Source organism: Elgaria multicarinata, chromosome 1 (genome assembly GCF_023053635.1).
Source record: "Elgaria multicarinata webbii isolate HBS135686 ecotype San Diego chromosome 1, rElgMul1.1.pri, whole genome shotgun sequence".
Classification (NCBI taxonomy): Eukaryota; Metazoa; Chordata; class Lepidosauria; order Squamata; family Anguidae; genus Elgaria; species Elgaria multicarinata.
Genome location: NC_086171.1, coordinates 14375920 through 14400129, shown reverse-complemented (window position 1 = coordinate 14400129; position 24210 = coordinate 14375920). Strand labels below are relative to the sequence as shown.

The 24210-nt window shown below is 40.9% G+C and overlaps 1 protein-coding gene across 5 annotated transcripts in view; it reads left to right on the top strand.

The window, feature by feature from the left end:
- The window catches only part of ETV1 (ETS variant transcription factor 1), a 104147-nt gene that overhangs the window by 19854 nt on the left and 60083 nt on the right, over nt 1-24210 (top strand). Inside the window, exon 1 of one of the 5 annotated variants that reach the window (XM_063123598.1) lies at nt 22915-23140. The exons of the other annotated variants lie outside the window; for them this stretch is intronic. Within the exon in view, the coding sequence (XP_062979668.1) occupies nt 23140 (1 nt within the window). The 5' untranslated portion in view covers nt 22915-23139. Of the gene's footprint in view, nt 1-22914; nt 23141-24210 lie in introns of those variants that run through there. 5 annotated transcript variants of the gene reach the window in all.

Here is a 24210-nt window from a genome sequence, read left to right as displayed (position 1 = left end):
TAATAAACACTCATGCTGAATGTATGAATTACCTCTGCTGTAAACTGTTAAGATTTGAGGTAATGTTGGGTGATTATGAAAGCTTTGTTTCAGGCCTTTGATGTGTGATGGCTGTCTCACGCATGCAAATCATCTCTTGATGTTACAGTGATTGAGGGATTGAAGTTTGGTGACACTTGAGATACTCGCTTAAATAAGTAAAGATTAAAAAACAAACAAGGAAGATAGATCAAATAGAGAAATAAAGGTATTTTCCTTTTTGCAAATGCTTTTTAAAAGAGCTTTATAAACTGACAAGAGAGATACTCTTTATCAAATCAGCCTTTCAGAAAATTTCCCAATGAATAATGATGATGATGTCATCAGGAAAAATGTTCTCAGCTAATCCCAAAGTCTTTGCTTTGGGATCGCTTCTTAACTTAGACAGCACTGATGTTGTCAGAAGTGGAAGTATGATGTTGAATAAATAAGGCAATAGAAGCATCTGGCATGTTAAAAACAAAACAAAAACTAGTCAGTGCCTTGCATTTTTTAAAAAAGTATAAGTTGCAAAGGATGTCTATTTTTTTTCTTTCTTTCTATTTGTAGCAGTCATCAGCAGAACTGTATTTTGGCAAAATCTGTTTGGCTCTTTCAACAAATGCAATGTAAACTTTAATTTTGCAAGCAGGCAAGCTACTCTAACTGTGCAACAGCATCAGTGTATAGGCGCCCAACCCTCCTTAGGTAACCTGGGAGGCTGGAGGGAGGAAAACTTGAGCTGCCTTCCTGATTTCAGAATATTGCAGATCACTGGACCATCAATGACTTTCTGGTGTCATTCAGGCATTCAAGGCATTTTAGTATGAACAGATACCACAGGGGGTGGGGGGGGGGAAGTAATGTGAACCCTGCTAGATCAGACCAACGGCCTATTTATTCCTGTTAGGTATTTTGAAGAGTACTTCTATGCGGGTGTTGTTCATTGATTTCACATTCACCTTGGGGCATCTCCTATGTTGTGGCTCTGGGCTGAAGCCATCTTTGGGAGTTGCATGACTGTAAGAGTGCTGTAATCCCATTGCTGCTATCTGCAGAGGACCAGAGTCGTGTCGGAGGAGGTTCCTCTTTTGATATTCATGTTGAGCTTTAAGCTCTGTAGCAGCCCCTTGCCTGCTAAGTTGAAGGAACAGCTGGAAAGGAATGCCTTCTGTTTTGTTTCAGCCTGCTTTTGCCTAATTTTGGACAAACCACTTCACCACCTGTTAAGAAACACAGGAAGATGCCTTTTACCAGGTCAGACTCTAACCCCCCTTCAGATGTTCAATATGCTGCCAATTCGTTTCCGGGCGAAGTATAAAGTGTTGGTTATCACCTTTAAAGCCCTACATGTTTGGTCCCAGGCTACCTGTGGGATCGCCTTCTCCTTTACAACCTGCCCCGCACACTCCGGTCCTCTGGGCAGAATTTACTCCAGCCAACAAAAACAAGGCTGACAACTATTACCCAGACAACCTTTTCTTCTGCCGTTCCCAGTGTGTGGAATGGCTTGCGGGGAGAGATTCGTGAACTTAACAGTCTTCTGGAATTTAAGAAAGCCATAAACACTGATCTCTTCTGACACGCCTACCCAGTTGAATTTTAAGATGCCTTTTAATAATGTGCTGCTTTTAGTAATGTATTAGTTTTAAATGTTTTGATTAGTCATATGTATTTTATGGTGTTTGCATTTGTGTTGTATCCTGCCTCGATCCAGAGGCAGAGGCGGGTAACTGTTATGATGATGATGATGATGATGAAGAGAGTCTGTGGAACTGTTTATTTCTCTCCCCTCAAACAGCCCCATGTCCTTGCCCTTGTGGAGGGAGCTTCAACCATTCATGAAAAGAGCACAACTGTCTGAAGGAGGCTTCAATACTCGTTCAGCTGAACCTGTTTAGAAACCTACATTTCATTGCGAACACTGATAATGCAGGGTTCCTGATTGTGTGGAGGCTTCTGTGCGCATATAGCTGAGCATACGTAGAATCCCCTTCAGTCCTTCATGTTCAATGCGTGAAGAAGTGAAGCTCCTTCCCCCAGGGATGTTGAGGGTGGGGAGAATTCATAGCGTGGCTGCCCTCTTCAACACTCATTTTGAAGGGGGCTTATTTGTCCATCTAGTCCAGTGGTTCTCAACCTTCCTAATGCCGCGACCATTTAATACAGTTCCTCATGTTGTGGTGACCCCCAACCATGAAATTATTTTCATTGCTACTTCATAACTGTAATTTTGCTACTGTTATGAATCGTAATGTAAATATCTGATATGCAGGATGTATTTTCATTGTTACAAATTGAACATAATTAAAGCATAGTGATTAATTACAAAAACAATATGTAATTATATATTGTGAAATATTTATTTCTAATTACAAATAAATGAAATATGTGTTTTCCGATGGTCTTAGGCGACCCCTGTGAAAGGGTCGTTCGACCCCCAAAGGGGTCACGACCCACAGGTTGAGAACCGCTGATCTAGTCCATTCCTGTCTGCTCTAGCCCTCCAAGGTCTCAGGAAGATGTCTTCCTCCCTGATTCTTTAATTGCCCCATGCCATTAAACACACACATAATTTTATCTTGTCCTGGGACTCCTATGTTCAAAAGCTGAAGACAAGGCCATCAAAGTATCATGGTACCTGTTTTTTCTTCATCAGAAACATTTCTCTACACTGAGTTTTCACTGGTCTGACAGGTCTTTGTTGACTCCTTTCCTCTCACTTCAGCTGAGTAAAATAATTTTAATAATATAGCTGACTGTTTTTCTTTTCTTCTGACCTCTATGGTTTCATTTTGTGGTTAGCCCCAAGCATTAGTCTGTATTTAGCAGGAGTATTTTTCTTTCCTCTAGAGATTTTTTGGGGGGTGGGGTGGGCGACTTAAATTTGCTGAAGCCTCTTCCTCATGAATATAGCAAGAGAGAGGGCTTGCCACCAGGCTCTTCCTAGTCAATAATGCCTTTAATCTGTGGTTGTAGCAGCAACTTGAAAGCTTTATTTTGGCTTTAATAAGTAGTTCTTGTGTTTTTGTTCTGCAGACGGTAGAGTTTTTTTTTAATATGTAACTCCTAACTCTGAAGGGTACAGAGACCTTGATATATTTAGCCTCAATATCGATCTGATACACAACTGGTACAATACTACTATAAAACAAATGGCTGCTCCCTGCCAATGTATATAGATGGTATTGATGTTTAATCCTTTTGGAAAGGATTTTTTTTACAAAAACGACCTTGCTCTTATGAGGTGAACACTCTCTGCCCACTGAAATTGCCACCCCAGTATTATAGGGTAGATAGCAGGTATAGGTCCATGTCCTTTGACTTGACTACTTTTTGGCATTAAAGCATACACATGAAATTCATTGATCTGTCTTCCTTCAACCTGGTGGATTCTTATTTGGTCCAAGAAAGTAGATTACCCTGCTGAGCTTTCTTCACCAGCCAAATCATTATTATTTTTTTTACTTTGGCGAGCACTGTTCTGTTTTTATTAGGGTGACTATGAACAATATGGAAAGGAGGACAGTTGTATAGAAAAGGGAATTTTAGCAGGTGTCATTTGTATGCATGCAGCACCTGATGAAATTCCCTCTTCATCACAATAGTTAAAGCTTCAGGAGTATAGCTAGAGTGACCAGATACAAGGGCAGGGCTCCTGCAGCTTTAACTGTTCTGATGAAAAGGGAATTTCACCAGGTGCTGCATGCATACAAATGACACCTGCTGAAATTCCCTTTTCTATGCAACTGTGAAAGATACAGGAGCCCTGTCCTCCTTTCCATACGTCATCGTAGTTTTATTACAGATTTAAGTCTTGGTTTGTATGAAAAAGGTGATCTGTCTATCAGCTTGTTCTTACATACTCCAAAAATCTAAAAGTTAGTTTTCCTGCTATTCCAATGGTTTTTTGTTTTTTTTAAAGAAATAGCTTCTTTCTAAGAGTTATAAAATGGTGAGCTTATCTAGGGGGAAAAAAGCACTAGAAACTTTGTGGACTTGTCGGTCCCTTGTTTCTGAAGAAATGTTTCCTGGGAATTCTTTAAAGAAAATCTATATGCTTAGCTGTTTTAAAACACCTATTAATGCAACATTTCTCCCTTCTTCTGATGTGTTCTTGAGAACGTGCGTTCTAGCAATGACGCAATCAAGTGAATTGCACATTAATGTTTCTTGGTCACTCATTTGCTTTGCACCTCCACCATGCCATACCTTGTGTGAATTTTATAAGAGGCAGTCCTCTCATATGTTTGTGTGGATGGATCCTCCTGGCTCCAAGCGTGTGTTCTGTTGTTTTTTAAAGCAAGAAGGGGTTTTTTTGAAGCAAAAATTGCAAACAATTAACAATGTGAGCAGCTAATGATTAAAAATCTTAGTTAGATTGGCAAACACGTTTATCAGTAGATGAGTTTTAGGCAGCCACGGCCAGTTGGAGTTCCCAGTGTTTGCCAGGGTGTTTACAACCACACATCTTGTCTTCACACTTATTTACCCATTTAAAATTTGTCATTTTAAGTCGTTTTATTTTTACTGGAATAAGCTTTAATCTTGACAACATTCCATATGGTTGTGGATACTTTGAGCTAGATCCTAAACATCTGTACTATTTAAAGAATTATTCTGACTATTTTGTTCATATTTATTCCTACTCCACAAGCAAAAGCTTATTTTTAACGATTTGTAATTGTGGTAATGGGCCTCAGATTCAGGTGCTCTCTCCCTTTCTATGTGAATCCCTTGCAATTAATCTGTGGTCCTGTCCCCAGAGTTGGGTATGAACCAATGCTATCTAGAGAAAGAGAACATTTTCAGAGAGTTGAAGGCACTTTTAATGAGGGATTCCTGCTTGTGTGCATACATCCATTCCACTTCCACTTCCAGGAAACGGGTTTTACAACTATTTGTAGTAGTTCAAAAACCTTCAGATTCTATTTTGGGGGGGGGAAGGCAGTGGGCAAAGAGATTTCTGGGAGAACAAGAATAGGAGGGTGCTGTTGAACTCATGCCTTGCTAGGTATCTGGTTGGCCACTGTGGGAACAGAATACTTGACCAGATAGGCCAATGGCTATCCAGCATGGCTGCTCTTACGTTCTTATGGACATTAAAAGACTGGGAATCCACCTCAATGTAGAAACACAATTCTGAAACATAACATAGTGTTTCTCCAACAAAGCATCAATGAGGACATTGAGCAATGGTATGTATAAAAATCAGCATGTGTTGGATTGGAAATTAAGTGGGGCTTGGCCCAATAGTTCTATTCTGATTGATTGATTTATTACATTTTTAATTTGTTCAATAACCAATGTTCTCCGGGAGTTTTACAGATAGTTAAAAGACTAAAATACCAACGAACCTTTAAAAATATAAAATGCAACACACATGTTTAAAAGAATACTATATAATACAAAAGTATAGTAAGGGTTCAGATCCACTGATTTGAAATATTTCTTAATCACCCTTCATCCAGAGGATTCCAGGGCACTTTATGACAGTGAATAAAACTGTTCATAGAAAAATATACATTTTTTTTTAAAGAAATACATAACTGGATACAATATAGTAATTAAGCAGAATGGAAACAGACTAAAAGCATGAAAACCAACAGCAGCCTATTTTTGAAAGGCTTTTAATTAAGAGTTTGATGTGGTAAATGTGTTTTTTTATTAAAGTCAAGCAGCCAGTTCTTTACTTTTAGTAACTTAAAACAAAGGAAAATCCCTAGTGTCTTGTTTATGGAACATTAGTACCCATACCTTTGTTTAAAATCTACAGCCTACATCCCCCCCCCTCTCTCTCTCTCTCGTCTGTGTATGTACATATATGCATACAGGTGTCTTTTTATGAATAAAAATCAGTGTTTTAACCTGCTTCACGAACTTAATACCTGCACCATAGTCAATCTGTGCTAGGTTGTGAGAAGTGATAAAGAGGGATTAATGGTAGTCCTCAGATATATTGAATTGGATACCTTGAAAAAGAGATGGATCATGCAATCTTGGCTTTAGTAGTCAACCTTTTAATAGCTCTATTATATGCCCTTATGTGAACAGCAGATTGCTTTTCCCTTCGCCCCCCCCACGCCTTTAGAGTCTTCAGTATCCTTTAATTGGACTATTTTCCTGTCCCTTATTACAGCTGTGGGAAGTGTACGCAGTTTATCGACATAAGTAATGGCTCTGTCATAACATGAACTAAGCATATGCTGTTCATTAGATTAGACATGGTTAGTACTTACATTTGGAAGAGCAGTGTAATTAATTGGGGTTTGACTTCGGAAATCATGGCTGCTTTTAAATAAAATAACCTACAGTTTGATTGCAAGTATGCCTAACGGTGAAGGCTCAAATGTTGTTTTATATTTTGCAAGTGGAACTCTGCCAGAGAGAACTGAAGAAGGTTTTTTAAAATAGATAATTTCCCCTTCTCTCTCTAATATATGTTGCACGTACTTATAGGACAAATGAAAGTTGGCCAGCTAACTTCTCATTCGCATTTAACAATCTACCCTTTGTAAGAATTAGCTTTTACAAATCTAATTGCATCCATCCTTCATACAAAAGCCCAGCCTGTCTATCTGTACTGTAACATGATATTGGGCCTGTTCAGACAACACGTTAAGCCATGGTCAAGCCTGTAACTCTTTTGCAGCAAATGGTTAGTGAGCATGTTTAAAGCTTGGTTATGTAGCCACCGTGGTTCAGATGACACACTTAAGTCAAGGTTCACATGACACGCTAATCCATAATGTTTAGTTCAAAACGCTTAACCACTGCTGCTTAGTGTGTGGTCTGTAGTTAGGAAATTGCTGATCTAAAAACAAAACAACAAAAGATTGGACAGTTTTGTTCTGCCCACCAGCTCTGGAATAGAGATTTCTGAAGAAAAGTAGTTTTGGTGGGGGCTCCTGTTGCTCTAGAACTGGTTTTCTTGTGAATCTAGAGAGCAAAGAAGTTAAGGAAATAGCTAATACACGAAATATATAAGATTTAATACAAAGTGTAATTATCAAAATTAACACTTACTAGAAGTTTCCAAGAGCACTTCTTATACACATTCAAAAATAACAATAAAAATTGTGCTCAGTCATCACAAAAAGCATAGGCCAAATGCGTTTCAACAGCTTGTCTTCAGTGGCCAAACAGCTAGGCTTTTATGTACTTCAGAGCAATTAAAAAAAAAAAAAAAAAAACGGGGGGGGGGGGCTGACCTGGTTATTCCCAAATCTGAGGGATGTATACATGTCACTCCCCTCAATGAAGAATAAAGTGCATCAGCGTTTGCAATCTGCCTGGAAAGAATCATCTTTGGTTCTGGAAAGAGTCCTCTTTGTTTCCTTTCTCAGCACACAGAGTAGAGAGAGAAAGAGGAAAGTGAAAAGCTGTGGGGATGGAGCAAGAGAAAGAAGGAGTGTGTGCGCACGCCTGTGTGTGTGAGTGTCCCCTGCTCAAGCCCTGCCCATTGCAAGAATGCGGGTCCCGAGAGCTTGTCCACAAGGGGAATGTGGCCCTCAGGTTCAAAAATCTTTCCTTTCCCTGCCAGGTGAAAGGGAAGAGAGCTTGGGTGAAGGGCAAAGGGGCTTGGAGACATGCAGTGAGGGGAGAGGGCTTGGACCTCATTGCATCTCCAATTGGGGGCATGACAGAAGCCCTATTCAGGCATTCTGTACCTGAACAGAACAAACATGCAATGTGACGGAATGCTCCAGCCTCTCCCCTCTCCATGGCCGCATTTGTCATCTTCTGCTAGTGGAGGGCGACTGTCTGAATAGGACAGCCTCCTATATCCATGCATGTTTGCTCTGTTCAGGTCCAGAAAGCCGGAGTAGGGCTAGAGTCTGAATCAATTCAGCCTGGGTCAGAAATAAGCATAACTACTTGTTGATTGGGGTAGATGGAATAGTTTGGCTTATTCTGAGCCAATCCAAAATGAGCTTGGAAGCGTTTACCCATCTGTACCTAACTTAAGATGGTGGATATTACACCTAGTGTGCTTTCCACATAAAGCATAGATTTTTAAAGTTCTGTTATGGGCCTCTCAAAATATTGGGCTCTTATCAGTTGAATGGAGAGTTGAGTGCGTTGTTCCCACGGTTTCTCTGAACATAATCAGCATTCTGGTTCAAAATGCCTATTAATCAATCACTATTGTTGTGTATCTTATTATTGCTATCTATCTGGCCGTGGTGTTGGGAACAGCAGGCCCTTGAAGCACAGGGAGCACTTGCTTGCTTATATAAAAGGCAAAGCAGAGCCTGAGCAGGAGTCAACAGACAAAATTTGCCTTGCATTCAAGCTTCAGTGATTTTTGGCAAAATTGTGGGGCGGGGGAAATCGCATACCAATTAAATGAGGTATGAAAAGTTTCAGGACTTCTCATTCTTGGAAGTACGGTGTATGACTGAGCAAGGTTAACAGAGTTGAAAACCTAATCTGTGACTTTTTATTGTTTGATGTGCAACCAGATGTGCACTTATACTTTGGAGTCTGTATGCTCTGTGTCTCCTTCCCTGCCATGAAAACTTTTACAAACTTAATTTAGTGATTCACATTATGGCTCTGCTGTATTCGATTATTTGGCCTATTGGCCAAAACATTTAATACATTTGATTTGATCTACGTGTAGTTCTAACAGCCTTTCAATAACAACGGGTAAATAAAGAGAGTAAGGAAATCTTTCTCTTCCTCCCACCCCTTCGATAATTTTAATTGTCTGTTTGTGGTGGTTCTTCGCAATTTTCAGTGATCCTTTATGGTTTGTTTGTTTGTTTGTTTGCAGGATTGTTTATTTTAGTATACAGCTCAAAAGCTGGATTTACATTTCTTGATTGCATTAAAAACTAACTTTAACATTTTTGAGAACCCTATTCACTGGAACTCTTTTTTTTAAGCATCACTTTTAGTGTTGCCTTCTTTAAACTAATATAACAATAACCTGCCTTTCGTCACCTCTGTTAGAAAAAGGAGTGTGGGTCACTTCCCCTGGAAGTTATATTGGGAGGCGTGATTTAGAATGGCTTTGGCCATTACAGAGCTGTGGTGAGTGGAGGCAGTCTCAGTGACCCATTCTTGCAATAGTCTGCTTGCTGTTGTAATATCCCAAATGGAGCATTGCTGTCTTACTTCACCTTCCTCTCCCCATGGTCAGATGTGAAAACTCGTAAGGGAAGAGTAGCTTGTGTATCTGACCTTTGGTAGAGAGGTAAAAGTGCAAGGATGGGACAAGAATGGGTGGGAACGCAGACTGTTCAACTTACAGGGAGTGCTTGAAATACCTAGAAATTGTTAATCTTCTTAACACGCTATTCCCTCTTTTAACTACTTTTTGAATGCCCTCATCCAGTGAGATATAATCATGTACAGTATTAACAAATGGTTTGGCCAAAGTCAGGGAAAGCAGTTTTTGTATTTACGAACTACTTTGCCTTAGAAGCTTTGCTGGTTTCCCCCGCAAAGATCCAAGACCCGAACTAAATAAATGTTCATCTAAATGCGTAATTCTTGCTGCTATCATTGGATATATATATTTTTAATAAAGGGCAAAATCCAGACATCAGAACTTCTCTAAATGGAACCCCCAAACTATCTGGTAATCAGTAACATACCAAATCAATGAATGTGGATAGGCTTAAAAAGTACAAATTAGATTGGCTTGAAAAGTACAAACCTGAAGTTTTGTGGAGGTATTCCCCACCCCCCAAGGAAAGGTTCCATTTTGTATGTGTGTGGGGAATGCAGTGTTTCTTCTGAAAGAGGAGTTCTCCTTGGGCAGGGGGAGGGAAGAATATATTTTTGCTATACAACTTAAATCCTCCCTTTGCCCCCACCCCCTGATCTTGCCAACAGAATGGGCTGCAGTTTGGTTCCTTTTTTTAAAAAAAGTGGTTGTTAACAATCATTTTAAAGAGGCAAGCTGCAGCGATATAAGGAATAGGCCCCTTTGCACCTTTTGGTAGGAGAGGGAGCCCCCCTTTGAAGTGGCAACCTTTCCAGCACTCAAGGAGGAAATTCCATCCATGTTTTTTCCACTAACTTATACGTCTGTAACTTGCCACTAGCATTCACATTGAACCACCCAGCAAAATCAGTTTGCAGTAGGCAGCAGAGTTGTGGCTAGAATGGAAACCAGTCCACTCCTGGCACTTCACAATAGCAGTAGTGCAATATCACCAGTTCAAACTGCAGTAGCTATGGCTGCCTGTGGTCAATGTGCTTTATAGGGTGACAAGCAAAATAAAGGCCCCTGCCCTGAGGAGCATACAGTTTAGATTTAGATAGTTTTAGAGGAAGAGAGAGGTGATCTCCCCAATGAGGCTCGCCTGGCACCAACACTGTTATCTTTTCAGCACCAGGTCAAGACTTTTCTCTTTTCCCAGGCATTTAACAGCATTTAACAACGCTAAGTTTGTTTGTTTTTTAACGGACCCCAGAACTGTTGTTTTTAAATGGATACCGTTGTTTTTTTACTGTTGTTTTTATGTTTTTAAATTTTGTATACTTTTTAATGCTCACTGTTTTTAACTTTTGTAAACCGCCTAGAGAGCTTTGGCAGCTATGGGGTGGTATATAAATGCAATAAATAAATAAAGAATGCTGGAGTAAAGGGAGAGGCAAGGATAATCCTGAAGAGAGAAATAAAGAATTTTATTTTTAATAGCTATTCTCACGAGTACAATTGGATGCAGCCTTCTTAATTATCACTTCTACAAGTCTTTAAATACCCTTCCTCTCCTGTTAAGATGGGGCATCTCCATAAGAGATGTTCCAAGGCAGGGGGGTCTTGATCCTGTCAGTTTTTTCAATTCATCCCTTCTCTCACCATTATGCAAGTATGTTCTTGTTATTGTGGTTTTTTTAAAAAGTTGTTTATGGGCTTTCAGTATTTTGTAACCACATCAGTTATTGCTTGAGGTTGCTTCTTTTGTTTAAATCTGTTTTCCTTTGATGGGGAGATATATAATTAGGGCCAATTCCAGAGGCAAACAGTCAAATGTCTAGAATGAGATTAAAGCATTACCGTACTGTAACCAGTCTAGAGGAGGAATCTGAGTAGGTTTGAAAGAACTGCCCGAGATCATATTTCTGCACACATTTTGGGTTTCGTATCTAGCAAACTGTTTGATTTGCAGCAACTGAGTGGGTGTAAAATATTTCATGGCACTTGAAAACCGGATGCTGAAGCTTTCGGTGATAGTAGAGGGTAGGGTATTCATGAATGAGCTTGCAAACCGTGTGCCAAAATAGTAATTTGGGGCGTGTGCGTGTTTTCTTTACTTTTTCTGTCTACTGTTGACAGAATTGTCTCTTTAAGATTCAGTGGATTTGCAGCCTGTTAACTGCTGAAACAATTTAGGACACTATTGGTCATTTGGCCTAACGAAGTGTTTACTGGCAGTATATTGAAAAGTTTTCTTCGTAATTGCTTTGTGTTTGCCATTTTGGAAGCAGGTTAACTATCTTTGGCATGTAATGAAAGCACCTCTCCAGGTGTAGTAAGTTGGCTTTCCATTCTTTATTTTTGAAAGGTGGCGGTGGTGAGGAAAGCCTTCCTTGTTTGATATTGAGAGCGTATTTGCAATTGTGATTGTTAATCAACAAGGTGTCATTTTCAAGAAGAAATAACTGACAAATAACACTTGGTTGGGTTTCAATCATGTCTTCATTGGAATTGCATCATCAGCGCCCTGCAAGTAGAAATCCAATTAATTGGAAGGCCACCTCATGCTTCCCTGGTGTCATAGTAACAGTGAGTAGTCATAAATAAGGGTCTCCTTTTTATATTAGAGGCACACTAATTTGTGGACCAAAATACAACTTGAGCGTGATATTTTCCTTGCTTTACTCGCCCAACTGAAAAGGGGGGCAAGAGTGATTGCCAGTTTCTAGGTTGTAAACTGGGATTCGTAGGGCATGAGAGTCTTTTGGGGTGAAATTTCTGACAGTCAACAAAGTCTGTTGTGTATGTGTAGCAAAAGGACAAATTGAGTGTTTGTTTCCATGTTGGAATGGTGGGTTCCCCTTAAAGATGGAGTCTTATGAGTGTACTAGAAATTGTCAAGATAAAATATGCATGACTTGCAACAAATTTAACTTGCCACATTTGGTATGCTACACCAAACTTCATGTTAAATATTTGCTCTTGTCCCCTGTTGGTTTTTGTTTGTTTGTTCATTTTACCCCCTGACTTTCTCCTTTGCTCAAAGTTAGTTCTTCACAAATAATTCAGGCACATGTGGAAAATATCAGTGGAAAATATCAGTGTAAAGATCAGTTGAAAGACTTGGTTACTGATACTTTTCCTGATGTTGCAATTATATAAAACCACTACTCCCGGATTTTTCTTCTTCTTTAAAAGTGTTATAACAAAACTATTAATATTGGATATCAGGACACACAATCTATTTATTTATTTATTTATTTATTACATTTCTACACCGCTCAATAGCCAGAGCTCTCTTGAGCCTATGGGGGATTTTCAAATCCTAGTACTGCCACCACCCATGGGGAAACTGTTCCTTCATTGTCCAATCCCACCTATGGGACTTCTTACTTTTAGCCAGTGCTTATATATCAAGGCCTAAGGAACTCTCTGCCACTATAACTCAGAGCTCCAGAATTCCTCTGCCACCAGTTCTCTTAGAATACTTTAAACTTCCTAGTAGGCTGGTATAAGAGGCTTTGGCATGAGGTGGACACCAACCCTAGAAACAAGATGAACAATTAAACAAGTTAATTTATGAAAGGGATATTTTTGACATAAGGTATTACTAATATTTGCTTTGGGGTTTAGAAATAGTTCTTATGGTTTCAACAGATGCTGTTGCTGCTACAAATCTCTTACTGACTTCTTTTATCTCAGGCCAAATTCCCTAAGTCTCCACCCGAGCTAAATACACTCACAACCAGGTCCAGTTAATGGGTGCAGTCTTCCTCTGGTTCCCAAAGCTCCTCCTGCTGATTTTATGGCTTCCTGGAAAGTTTGTCTAGGATTTACTGTCGGCTTATTTAACCTTCTTCTGGCAAGATCTTAGGGCGGCCTCTTGTCATAATACCGCTACCTGTTCCCTACTCCTGATCTTCCCCAGCCACGTAAGGTTATCCAACAGAAAAAGAATACCTTAATATTAACACCCACCAACTAACCAGCAGACCTACTCCCTCACTTATTACCAGGAGACGCTCCCCAACTGTCAACGCATTAATTGCTATTTCCCAACCACTTTTTCTACCTAGCTAGAATCTCTAACTGATCAGAACTGTATTTACCTGATCCAAGCCCCATCTTACAATATTCAAAGCAATTCTCTCCTCCCCACCGCTGTTAAAAATATCACCTTTGACAGTAACAAAACAAGCCTTTGACAGTAACAAAAGAAGGCCTCAGGCCTACTCAGCTACATTGTAGCTTCAGAGGCCACACAAAGTAAACTTTGCTGAACAACAACAGATAGCATCAGGTTTTTCCATGCTTGCACAAAAGTATATGATCCTTGGTCTCAGTGCAAGACAGTGGCTGGGTTCATACAACATGACAACCCACACTCAAGGTTGAGTATGGGTTGAACCATGGGTTGTCATTGAGCTGTGGGTTATTGTGTTGGGTGAATCCAGCTGCACTAACAAACCTTCATAGAATCATAGAATAGCAGAGTTGGAAGGGACCTACAAGGCCATCAAGTCCAACCCCCTGCTCAATGCAGGAATCCACCCTAAAGCATCCCTGACAGATGGTTGTCCAGCTGCCTCTAGAATGCCTCTAGTGTGGGAGAGCCCACAACCTCTCTAGGTAACTAATTCCATTGTCGTACTGCTCTAACAGTCAGGAAGTTTTTCCTGATGTCCAGCTGGAATCTGGCTTCCTTTAACTTGAGCCCGTTATTCCGTGCACTGCACTCTTGGAGGATCAAGAAGACATCCTGGCCCTCCTTACTGCTCACAAACCACAGCTCAAAACAGAACAACAACCCATGGGTTCTCTTCATGGGTTGTTCATGGTTAACAAACCATGGTCGGTTAGTATTATTATTATTATTTTATTATTTATTTATTTATATAGCACCATCAATGTACATGGTGCTGTACAGAGTAAAACAGTAAATAGCAAGACCCTGCCGCATAGGCTTACAATCTAATAATCTAATTAGTGTGGCTGGTTTCACACAACACAACAACCCATGGTTCAGTGATAACCTACGGTTCAATGACAACCCACACTCACTCCATTCTCAAACTTGAGTGTGGATTGTCGTGTTGTGTGAACCCAGCCAGAATCAATTCCCAAATTTGGGAAAGCCATTAACACAACCCCTGGGTGCACTCTCTCCTCCCCTATTCCTGCTGCCTATTTGCTTGTTCTCTATCTCTAGGCCCAATCTGCACCACTACCCAGAAGGAGAGTGCAAGGTGAATGGAAGCTGCTACCCCTTCTCCTTTCTCTTGTCTGTGCTTATGCTTGGAGGGTGTGTGTGGAAACAGGAAATAGCAACAAAGAGGGAGAGAAGCAGGATATAGGATTCTGAAGGTTGGTAGTGGGCTCTTGCAAGCATCTAGTGAATTTGAGCCTTGATGCTGGTCCTGGCCAAGGACAGTGACTGCTCACTTATACCCCAATGCAGGCACATCTTTGATTGGAGTATACCTGTGTCAGGAGGGAGGGTTGGCATCCCAAGTAGGAGCGAAACCATTGCAAATGTCCCCATATCCCAACTTCGCCCGTCCTGAAGGATACCGTGATCTGTGTTATTTAAAGATGCTGAGAAGCCAAGGACAACCAACAGGGTTGCATTCCCCTTGTTGCATTCTTTTCCCAGAGCAGGGCATCCCACAGGGTGACTAAGAGAGTCTCTGTTCCAAAACCAGACGTGAGCTGCATTGAAATGGATCTAGAAGATCAGTTTCATCCAAAAGTGCCTGAGATGATCAGCAGTCACTCACTTAAGCACCTTGCCAAGGAAAGAGATGTCCAGAGAGCTTTCGCTATTGGTGGTATAGAAACGTAAAACATTAAATGAATGAAATGAAATATTGACAACCAGCTTATAGTTGTTTTCATCTTCTGGTTCCAGGTTAGGTTTCTTCAAGAGTGGTCTGATCATTCCTTCCCCTGAAGTGGGGTGAGGTGTGGGGTGTGTGTTGCCGTATAACTTTGACCCTTGGACTACTACCCTTGCTCTAAACTGTATGGATTGGAAAGCTATGCAACCTACTCACAGAAGATGGTACTGCAGGCCTCAAATATACAGACCCATTAAAATTAATTCATTCATTTTTTAAAAACAAATGGGGGCTTTTTTCCTCCTTTTTTAATTCCCTCATTGGGTGTTTCAGTGGTGCTATTAACATGTAATAGCAGCAAATCATGGGTTATTTAACCCCACATTTTGTATGTTGTGTGCCGGGCATGTTCTGCAGCCTTTTTGAATGTTCAAACTCAGATTGGGCCAATCAAGGGTTGCTACTTGACATCGGAATCTGGATACTATAGGTTAATCATGGGTTAAACAACTCACAGTTAACCTAACTACTAATTGTAAAATGAGGGGGGTTGTTTAATCTATGTCTAACCTACAGCACCCAATTGTGGCTGCCACGTGGCAGCCCTCTATTGGGGGTGGAATATTCAAAATTGCTTTGGGCTATGCCTCGGAGCGTTGTGGCAAATTGTGGTTTAATTAACCAATGGTTTGCCACTGTTGTGCCTGAACTGTTTGGTAATTTTGGGAGCAAATTAACTGAATGGAAACTTTTAAACCTCCCCTCCTTGTGTGCGGTGATTCTGATCTGGATCAGTGCCATCCACACTTTCTCTACAATAAAAACAAAGGTGAGGTGGAGAGACTACATGGTACATGTTTAATTCCACGTGTAGTTTGACCTTCAGTTGTTCTGTTATGTACCTGTTTCCATATTGTATTGTGTGGCATCCATAACAGACTTTTCTTTCAACTTCTGTTATGAATTCAGTGCATTTTCTATATAGGAGATAGAGAGAAAAATCTTGGCTGGGAGATGGGATTCTGACAGATGATATTCTTAAATTTAGTTATCTACTTTTTGGATCCTTTATTTTCTAGGAAAGGTGACATCTTTTACTGCATAGCTATACTTCCCCCCCTCCCTGTTAGATAAATGTCCCACATGGCTTCATCTCGCCCACATGGTCCATTATTGCCAGTTGGCTCAGCCATCCAGTGCTTGGGCTCATCATACTGAATTAGTTTCCAAAAATTAGATGCCATGCTGTTTCCATCCACTAATCTAGTGTGGGTTGGAACGATCTGATCTGAAGCCAAAGCAAAACCAGATAGGATTGGATTGCATCTAATATCCTTGCCAAAGTATTGTCAAGTTTTGCAACTTTGCTTTTTGAGAAAAGAGAAGTGAAGGCAGCTTTCAGCATTCATGTTTTTGGTTCACATGAGTGTTTCTACAAGAAAATTCTGTGCTGCAAATTGTAATGCAAAAAAGAGTCCATGCTATTATTATTTTTAAGATGTTAAGCAAGGTACCCTGTATGTACTCATGAGTGAGACAAGGGTAGCCCAGCTGCTGCTAGATATTTCAAGGTGTTGTTAACTGATGCACAGATATAAATCCTTCCCAACTGATGACTTTTACTATGGAAGAGATTTGTACAGGCATATGCAATGACATATCATGTAGTACCTGAAGCCCCTGTAAAAAGAGGATAACCATATTGATATGTAAAGGCATATTGACTAAGGTAATGTAGACAGGTAGGGGGAGTATGGTTGAGTAAGTTCTAAAGGATTGGCAAGCACCAAAAAGTTACTGGAATAACATAATAATAATAATAATAATAATAATAATAATAATAATAATAATAATAATAATAATAATAATATGCTTTGATGTAGTTTACATACAACACTTTTGTTATATCCAATCATGTATGGTTGTTGTCAGGATTAGGCCCATATTCCCTAGTGTGGGGGACTGGGTTTTGGGAGCTGAATCTGACTAAGAGACTGAATAAGTAGTAGAACCAGAAGTACACCAGCCAAGATAGGAAGCGGGGGAGGAGATTCTCCAAGACACTTTAGGAGCCAAGGATGAATCTTCCCAGTAGCTTATCAGACAGGATGCCCAGGCTCAGAGAACCTCCCCCACCACCTTGGAACTCACTCTGTTAGAGGGGGAGGGAACATCAGAATTGACAGATCCCAGAGTCTGCTGTAGGGTCAAGCGGGCAGAATTGAGAGGAAGTGGGAGGCAGTCCCAGAAGTTTCAACTCAATGACCTTCCCTGAAGGAGGGATTCAGCAAAAGCCTGTTGGTACTGCAGGGAAACTGTCCATTTAATTGATAGGCAACTACCTTGCTTTGTTAGGATAATTAAGCTTAAGGGATAGCTTCTAGCATTCACACACTCTTCAGGTGTGAAGAGACATCTATTTACTGAATAAAGCTTTATAGTTGCACATCTCGGTAGGAAGGCTTGGCAACATAACAGTTGTAGACCAGGGGTGTAGAGTCTCTGACCCAATGGTCAAATCTAGCCATCTTGGGATCTGAATCTGGCCCTCTTTGGTTCCCCACAGGCCTCCCTTCTTCTGGCTCCACCCCCTTTTGCCCTGCCCACCACTGGAATGCAGCCCCCAAGAGCTTCTCTGAAATGGATTTTGGCCCTTGAGCTGAGAGGTTCAGCACCCTTGTTATAGACAAATAATTTGTTTTGTGCTATGTTGGCTTTGATATTTCAAATGTATGTATTTTTTTAAGATGGTATTTTTCATAATAAAAAGAGGAAAGACCAGCTGTATTGATCCTGTTGAATTCTTCCTGATAAACAGCTCCCAAGAGGTGGAATTGTGTGTTCTAGCAATACTATGTGCATGGTGCGGCTCTTGCTGCCCCACAGACATGCTACATTCATAACTATACAGCTGTCCAAGGCAGGGTAACCAGAGGCTCTCAATAGTCCAGGCTAGAGCTGGACCAATCCACGGAGTATGTGGTGATCTAGTAAGAACCAGACTGCTGGTGAAGTGTGTTTGAGAAGGGTGCTGGCAAAAGGGAAATTGTGTCACCCAGTTAGGATTTTAAAGGGCTTATTGGGAAGTTATGGACTCACCTAATTGCACCCTGGAGGCTTTGAGGAGAAGGTTTCAAGGATCAGTGAAAGACCACATGGAGCCTCCTGGGCCTGCTACTGGGACTTGGTTGATGGGGACAGGGTGGCCTCTCCAACCACGCTCTGGCTTTCTTAAAGCTTCCAGTATATAATCTAATGTTAGTGCTCTTTTTTGGCTTAGTCATATTACTTCCACTGTAAAGGTACATCTCAGATACTGTTGCTCCTGTGTTTGGTACAAATTCTAACGTATTAGTGACACCAAGACAAAAGAATGATGAAGTATTAGAGGAAACAAGCTGATGGGTTTCAAGCAATTCTAGCTGCCGATTGCTAAAACAATACTTCAAAGCCATATTTTGAAACATATGGTTCTCTTTGGTCCCTGTACAATCCTGCAAGGAACTTCTTTAGCTTTGGTATGTGTGTTGTTCTTTTTGGAGCATAATGTCGTTCTTCCTTTCTCCTTGAGTAGATTCTTTTGGTGTCAAACACCTTGGTCATGGGTCCAGGGCCGGCCCCTGTCTCCACTCAGTTTTGGTTTTGCTACCACAGTCAACTGGAGAGGGCTCAACAAGCACAATCTACTCCATCAGTTTGGAGAAAGCTTGAAAAACATGGTATGCCCATAAGTTTACCCATAAGCGCTGTGTGGTCTGAAGAAACCACACATAAGGTGCTGCTGAAGTGGAATCCTGCTGGAACCAAAAGCATTGAATGCTTTGGAACAAAAGGAAGCATGTGTCAAAAAACAAAACAAAACTACATAAAAAATCATGTGTGGATGATGATGGATCCAGAAAGTGGGGAAAACAGAAAATGACCAACACTAATGCTTGAGAAAGTTCTTAAGTTGTTGAATAGGCCAAGTACCCCCAAACCAGAGTTGTGTGAGGTAGAATCTAATAGCCTGAATTCCAACACAGGCAATATTACATCTATTTCTGAGGAAGAATTATGGGATGGCATTGTTCAGTGAGAAAGAACCCATACTTCTGATGCAACAAACTCCTGGTACTAAAGAGGTGAAAGGGAGAGCGATAAACTGATTTTCAAAGCTCTCTTGCTTTCCATCACCTTCCGAAGTACACCATAGGTGATCACCCTTGATCTTCCCAACCTTTCGACTTTTTGAGCTAAATGACATTGGCAATGCCAGCCCTGTTTTGACAGTTGGAATTGGGACAAACCAATTACATTCACATTATTCTATAGACATGGATACCTGAGTGAAGTAGGAAGATCTGGATCCAAGTCCCATGGCACCAGTTTAGCCTGCAAAGCCATCCATGCCCCAGATGTGATGATTCCCAGACTAAAGTGCTCCTAGAAAATATATCTAGTGCTGCTTTAGGAGTTCATCCTTCACCCCTGTTCCAAACGCAAATCCTCGGTAGGACTGATTGATTCCAAGTTGGGAGGTCCTGAGATCAAATAAGTCCATTTCCACACCTCAGAACTTGGAGATTCTTCTTAGCCAATAATATTCTAATTAAATCTGACCTGGAGACATCTTTGCAGTACAGGGGAGTGAAAGATATGAGGTCTCCCAACAGTGGACTCACCCGGAACATAGATTCACCACACTAGTGTCTAAAGTTTCTTCACAGATCTTTCCATTTTCAGTCAGATTTTTCTGTTACTAGTGACAATACCTTCTGTTTTGTTGCACTGTGGGACTCAGTCCTGATTCCTTGGGAGATACATTTCACTTTCAGTGGGTAAATTCTCTACTTTATGCTTTTTCTCCAGAACCCCTTGATAACGTGCACTGTGGCCAGATCTCAGTGTGTGTCCCTGCAGTCCCTGCATGGCCAAGACAAACGAGTATCATCTCTTGTTGCTGCTTGCAAGCAACACACTGACTCCAGATCCCACAACTTTCAATACATAAGAATAGAGGGTCCACCTTTCAGAGTCTTCACAATCTCCATCTAAAAGCATGGAAGATGAAAACCTCAATGATGCTGTTTGTGGAGATCTAAGATATTCTTTCTGTGTTTAAGAAAATTCTATACACAGGCATTGTGGGTATAAATGGATTGCTCAGTCTTTCTCTCTCCCCCCCATTTTTAAAATAGCATCTCCAGCTGAGGAGTAATAGAGTAACCTGTTTAAGATCTACTTGGCAGCAATCTCTGCTTATCACATTCTATTTAAAGGACCAATTTCTCTCATATCCATTGTCAAAGAAGTTTATTAAAGGCATATCCCACAAAATTCTTCCAATTCATACTCCTATGCTGGAGAATCTCTGATTTTCACCTGATGTTAAAACGCTTCAAACCACTCGCTTAAGTGGTTAGATTACCTTTCCTTCAAAGTTGTTTTTGGTAGAAGTTACTTCTGCTAGGGAGATTGGTGCCTTATAGGTGGTTCTCAGTTTCCTAAGATGGATACAGGCAATTTGTTTGACAGTCCAGCTTAGAATTTCTGCCTTAGTTAGAGTCTCACACTGCATCGGGTTAAGCAGGATGCAGCTTTGCTTGGTTTTTCAGTCCATATCCACTGTGCTCTCTCTATGTATGTTGACTGAGCACTCAGTTTTTATTTATGCTGGAAAGGGAGGCACATAGGACTTCATGCATCTTCCCACACATTAACAATATGTAGTACACGTACAATGCTGACTTGCCCCTTCAGAGTCGTCAGATTTGTCCCTGTCCTTTGAAGGAAAATGCTCACTCAAGACAAGCCTAAGCTGCTTCAGCCATACTTTGCAGAGGGTTGTCAGTCACAGAGAATATGTAGAATGATTACCAGGTTATCCATCCTTTCTTGACTTCATGAAACTTCATAGCCATCAATGCCAGAAAAGAAGCCAATATGGGCATGAGGTTTTGGGTGAATGAGTCCCCTTTCCCATCCTTCATATTTAAGCTCAACAATATCCCACTTGTGGGACTGAACAAAGGCCATGAAGGATAAAACAAAGTTGCCCTTGCCTGTACCTATTATTTGTTTAACTGGTTTTCTATGCAGTCAAGTCATGCACTTTCCCTATTGTAAATAATAATAGTATTTAATCTCCATTCTGATTGAGGTGGAGAACAACAGTAAATATAAAATACATAAAACTGAATCAAAACATAATATACATTGTTAAAAACATTCTAAAACATCTTAAACTTCCACTGGACAGGCCTGCCGGAAGATATCAGTCTTTATAGCTTTCTTGAATGCTAATAGACTGTTAAGTTGTTGTGTCTCCTCTGGCAGGCCATTCCACAGTCTGGGAGCAGCAGAAGAGAAGGTCCTCTGGGTGATACTCTGGGTAATACTTGTCAGCCTAACTTTGACTGACTGAAGTAGATTCTTCCCAGAGGACCTGAGTGTGTGGGGCGGATTGTATGGGAAAAGGTGATCCCGTAGGTAGCCTGGTTCCAAACCATGTAGGGCTTTAAAGGTGATAACCAACATATTATACTTTATCCAGAAACTAATTGGCAGTCAGTGAAGTGATTTTAAGTGTGGTGTAACGTGGTTACCCCTAGGTGTACCGGTGACCAATCTGGCTGCCATATTTTGAACCAGTTGAAGTTTCCGGACTACGCACAAAGGTAGCCCCATGTAGAGTGCATTGCAGAAGTCGAGCCTCAAAGTTACCAGCGCGTGCACTACCATCTTTAGGTTTTCCGACTCTAGGAAGGGGCGCAGCTGGCGTATCAGCCAAAGCTGATAGTAGGCACTCCTGGCCGTCGCATCTATCAGGGCTGTCATTTGGAGCGGCTTTCTTGGGTGTTCCTCAGTGATGTCTGGATGAAACAAAGTGGTTATTAAAGTACTAGCTCTGCCCTTGGCCAAGGTCCTTGATGCCAAAAGATGCTAGTCAAATGGTGTGTGAGTGTGTGTTTGACTCATACTTCAAAGCTTTGGGAGCTCTGATTTGGGCTGCACATGTGTAGATCTCAATGGTTGGACTGCAGACCCATTCAAGGGACAGTAATTAAGGGTAACCACAACTCTGTCTTAATAGGTTTTCTTCAGAATTTTTACATTGTACAGATGAATGCATAAGGTTACAAGTAATTTATCAAGTCTCCAGTCTTGCATCTCTTTGGTATAGATATAACAAGAGATGTAAATAGGAATAACAAGGGATATTTTTTTAAAAAAATTAAAACATAGTTAGGGGGTGTCATTACTTACTTAAAATAATAAATGCCCTTGCACCAGAAGTTTTTTTAATTATATTTTTTGGCAGGATCAATGTCAGCAGAGTCTGTGGAAGTAAACCTTTGCCCATTCTCCCCCCCCCCCCCCCAGTGGGGTTGAGTCATAACCTTTTGTACTAACTAAAGATGTTTGAGCTGATCAGCTCCCTTGCCTTGAATAAACAAACAAAACAACCAGGCTGTGCCCGCCTCCCCGCAGGGCTCTGCTTTCCCCTGTTAAGGTCTGCCTTTTAAGAATATCTTTTGTGGGGATATGTTTGCCCAACTCGGAGCAGGTGAAGAAAATTGCAAAAAAACGAAATCAGGGACGCTGTCCTTTAAATGTATTTCAGTTTGCATTTTGATCGCAGTTTGGAAATGTTATCACCCACTTTGTCACAGACATAATTCACATCTTTCTTCAGGCACTGTAAACAAGAGAAATGGTTTAATGGCTCCCTAAAAGGCACTCTGCACTGATAGCTGAGATTAGACCCTTTAGTAATGGATTTTTGCGTGCTGGAGAAAGAGGGGGAGGGAAGGCTTGGCAGAGGGAAATGTACTGGAAAAGAGTCTTTGAGAGGCGGTGATGATGCATCTGAAGTGCCTGCTGCTCTTATGCATGGGCAGGTAGATGGGTTCAACACTGTGGGTTTTAGCAGGATCCTCTTGCCTCTGGAATTTAACTGCATATTAATTGAGGTCACCTCAGTCAGTTCATCACCTGGAGACTGAGTGAGATCGGCTAGGACAGGACTATGGCCGGCCCATCTTTTCTGTTCACTTTCACGAACAAGCACGTGCCCTGTACACAGTTCTTCGTTATAAGACTCTTCATACCAGAGCACTTCTAAAATTCCTTGGTTGGGCCGTAAGTGAGTAAAAACTTCCTGGAAGACATGCTTTAAAAGTGCTTTTTTTTACTAGAGCGTGCGAGAGCCAACCAGTAATCCACCCCCTTCTCAGCATATGTTTTTGTGGCAAGTCTCGCATCTTCTTTTACTTCCTTTTCCGGTAGAATGCAAAGTTGTCTGTACACATTTGGGAGGGGGGTGTCTAGTAATGATAAATGTGTTTTGCATGCAGGTTTGTTGATGTTCTTGCAGACTTGCTCTTGGCAACGTTGTGCACCAGTCACTGCATGCATGTGTCTTTTACTTGGGTTGATTTTAGTACAGAAATATGTTTTGCTCTGTGGATTTTAAACATTTCTGGGTTTTAGTGTCTACGCTGGTAGTTTGTCAAAGTTCGTGTCCAAACAGCAAGGATTCCACTCTTTGTTCTTTCTGTGCATGTGTCTAACATTGAACATCCTCTTCCAGATATTTTTTCTTTGCTTTTTCTGATTATGCCCAGCATCTTAGTTCAAGCTACTTGAAATTGCCAGTATTTTCCAGCCTTTTACTCCAGAGCGTTTTCTTTGTTCAAGGTTTGCCCATCAGTCCCATGTTCTCCTTGTAGGTAATTGTAATTTGCATCCAATATCAGCATCCTTATGACTCCTGTAGTCTTGGCTCGCTGAAACACTGTCAGAGCCTTGTCCACATGTTATAATTGCTTCTTTTAAGTCTTCTCAGAGTAATTGAAAGTGGTATGCAGAAGATTTCTTGGGACTTGTTTTTTCCATCCATGATTTTCCTCTTGCTGCCACTCATTTTGTACAGGCTTCCTAGGTGAACATCAGGTTTCAGAAGGTTAGCAAGAAAGACATATTGGGGGAAAATGCATAGGTTTCTTTTTTAACTGTATAGAGTGCTGCATATAAATGCCCGCTTCTGCATGCTGTAGGAGCTTAAGTCTGGATTGTGGGGTTTGAGAAGATGTCCTGAGGGCCTTGTCAAAGAGTTTGCTGATCTGTATGTTGCATTCACCACTTGTACAATAATCAGTTCATTTTTTAAAAGCAGCACTCCATTCTTACTTTGCAAGGAGTGAAACTTTGAGT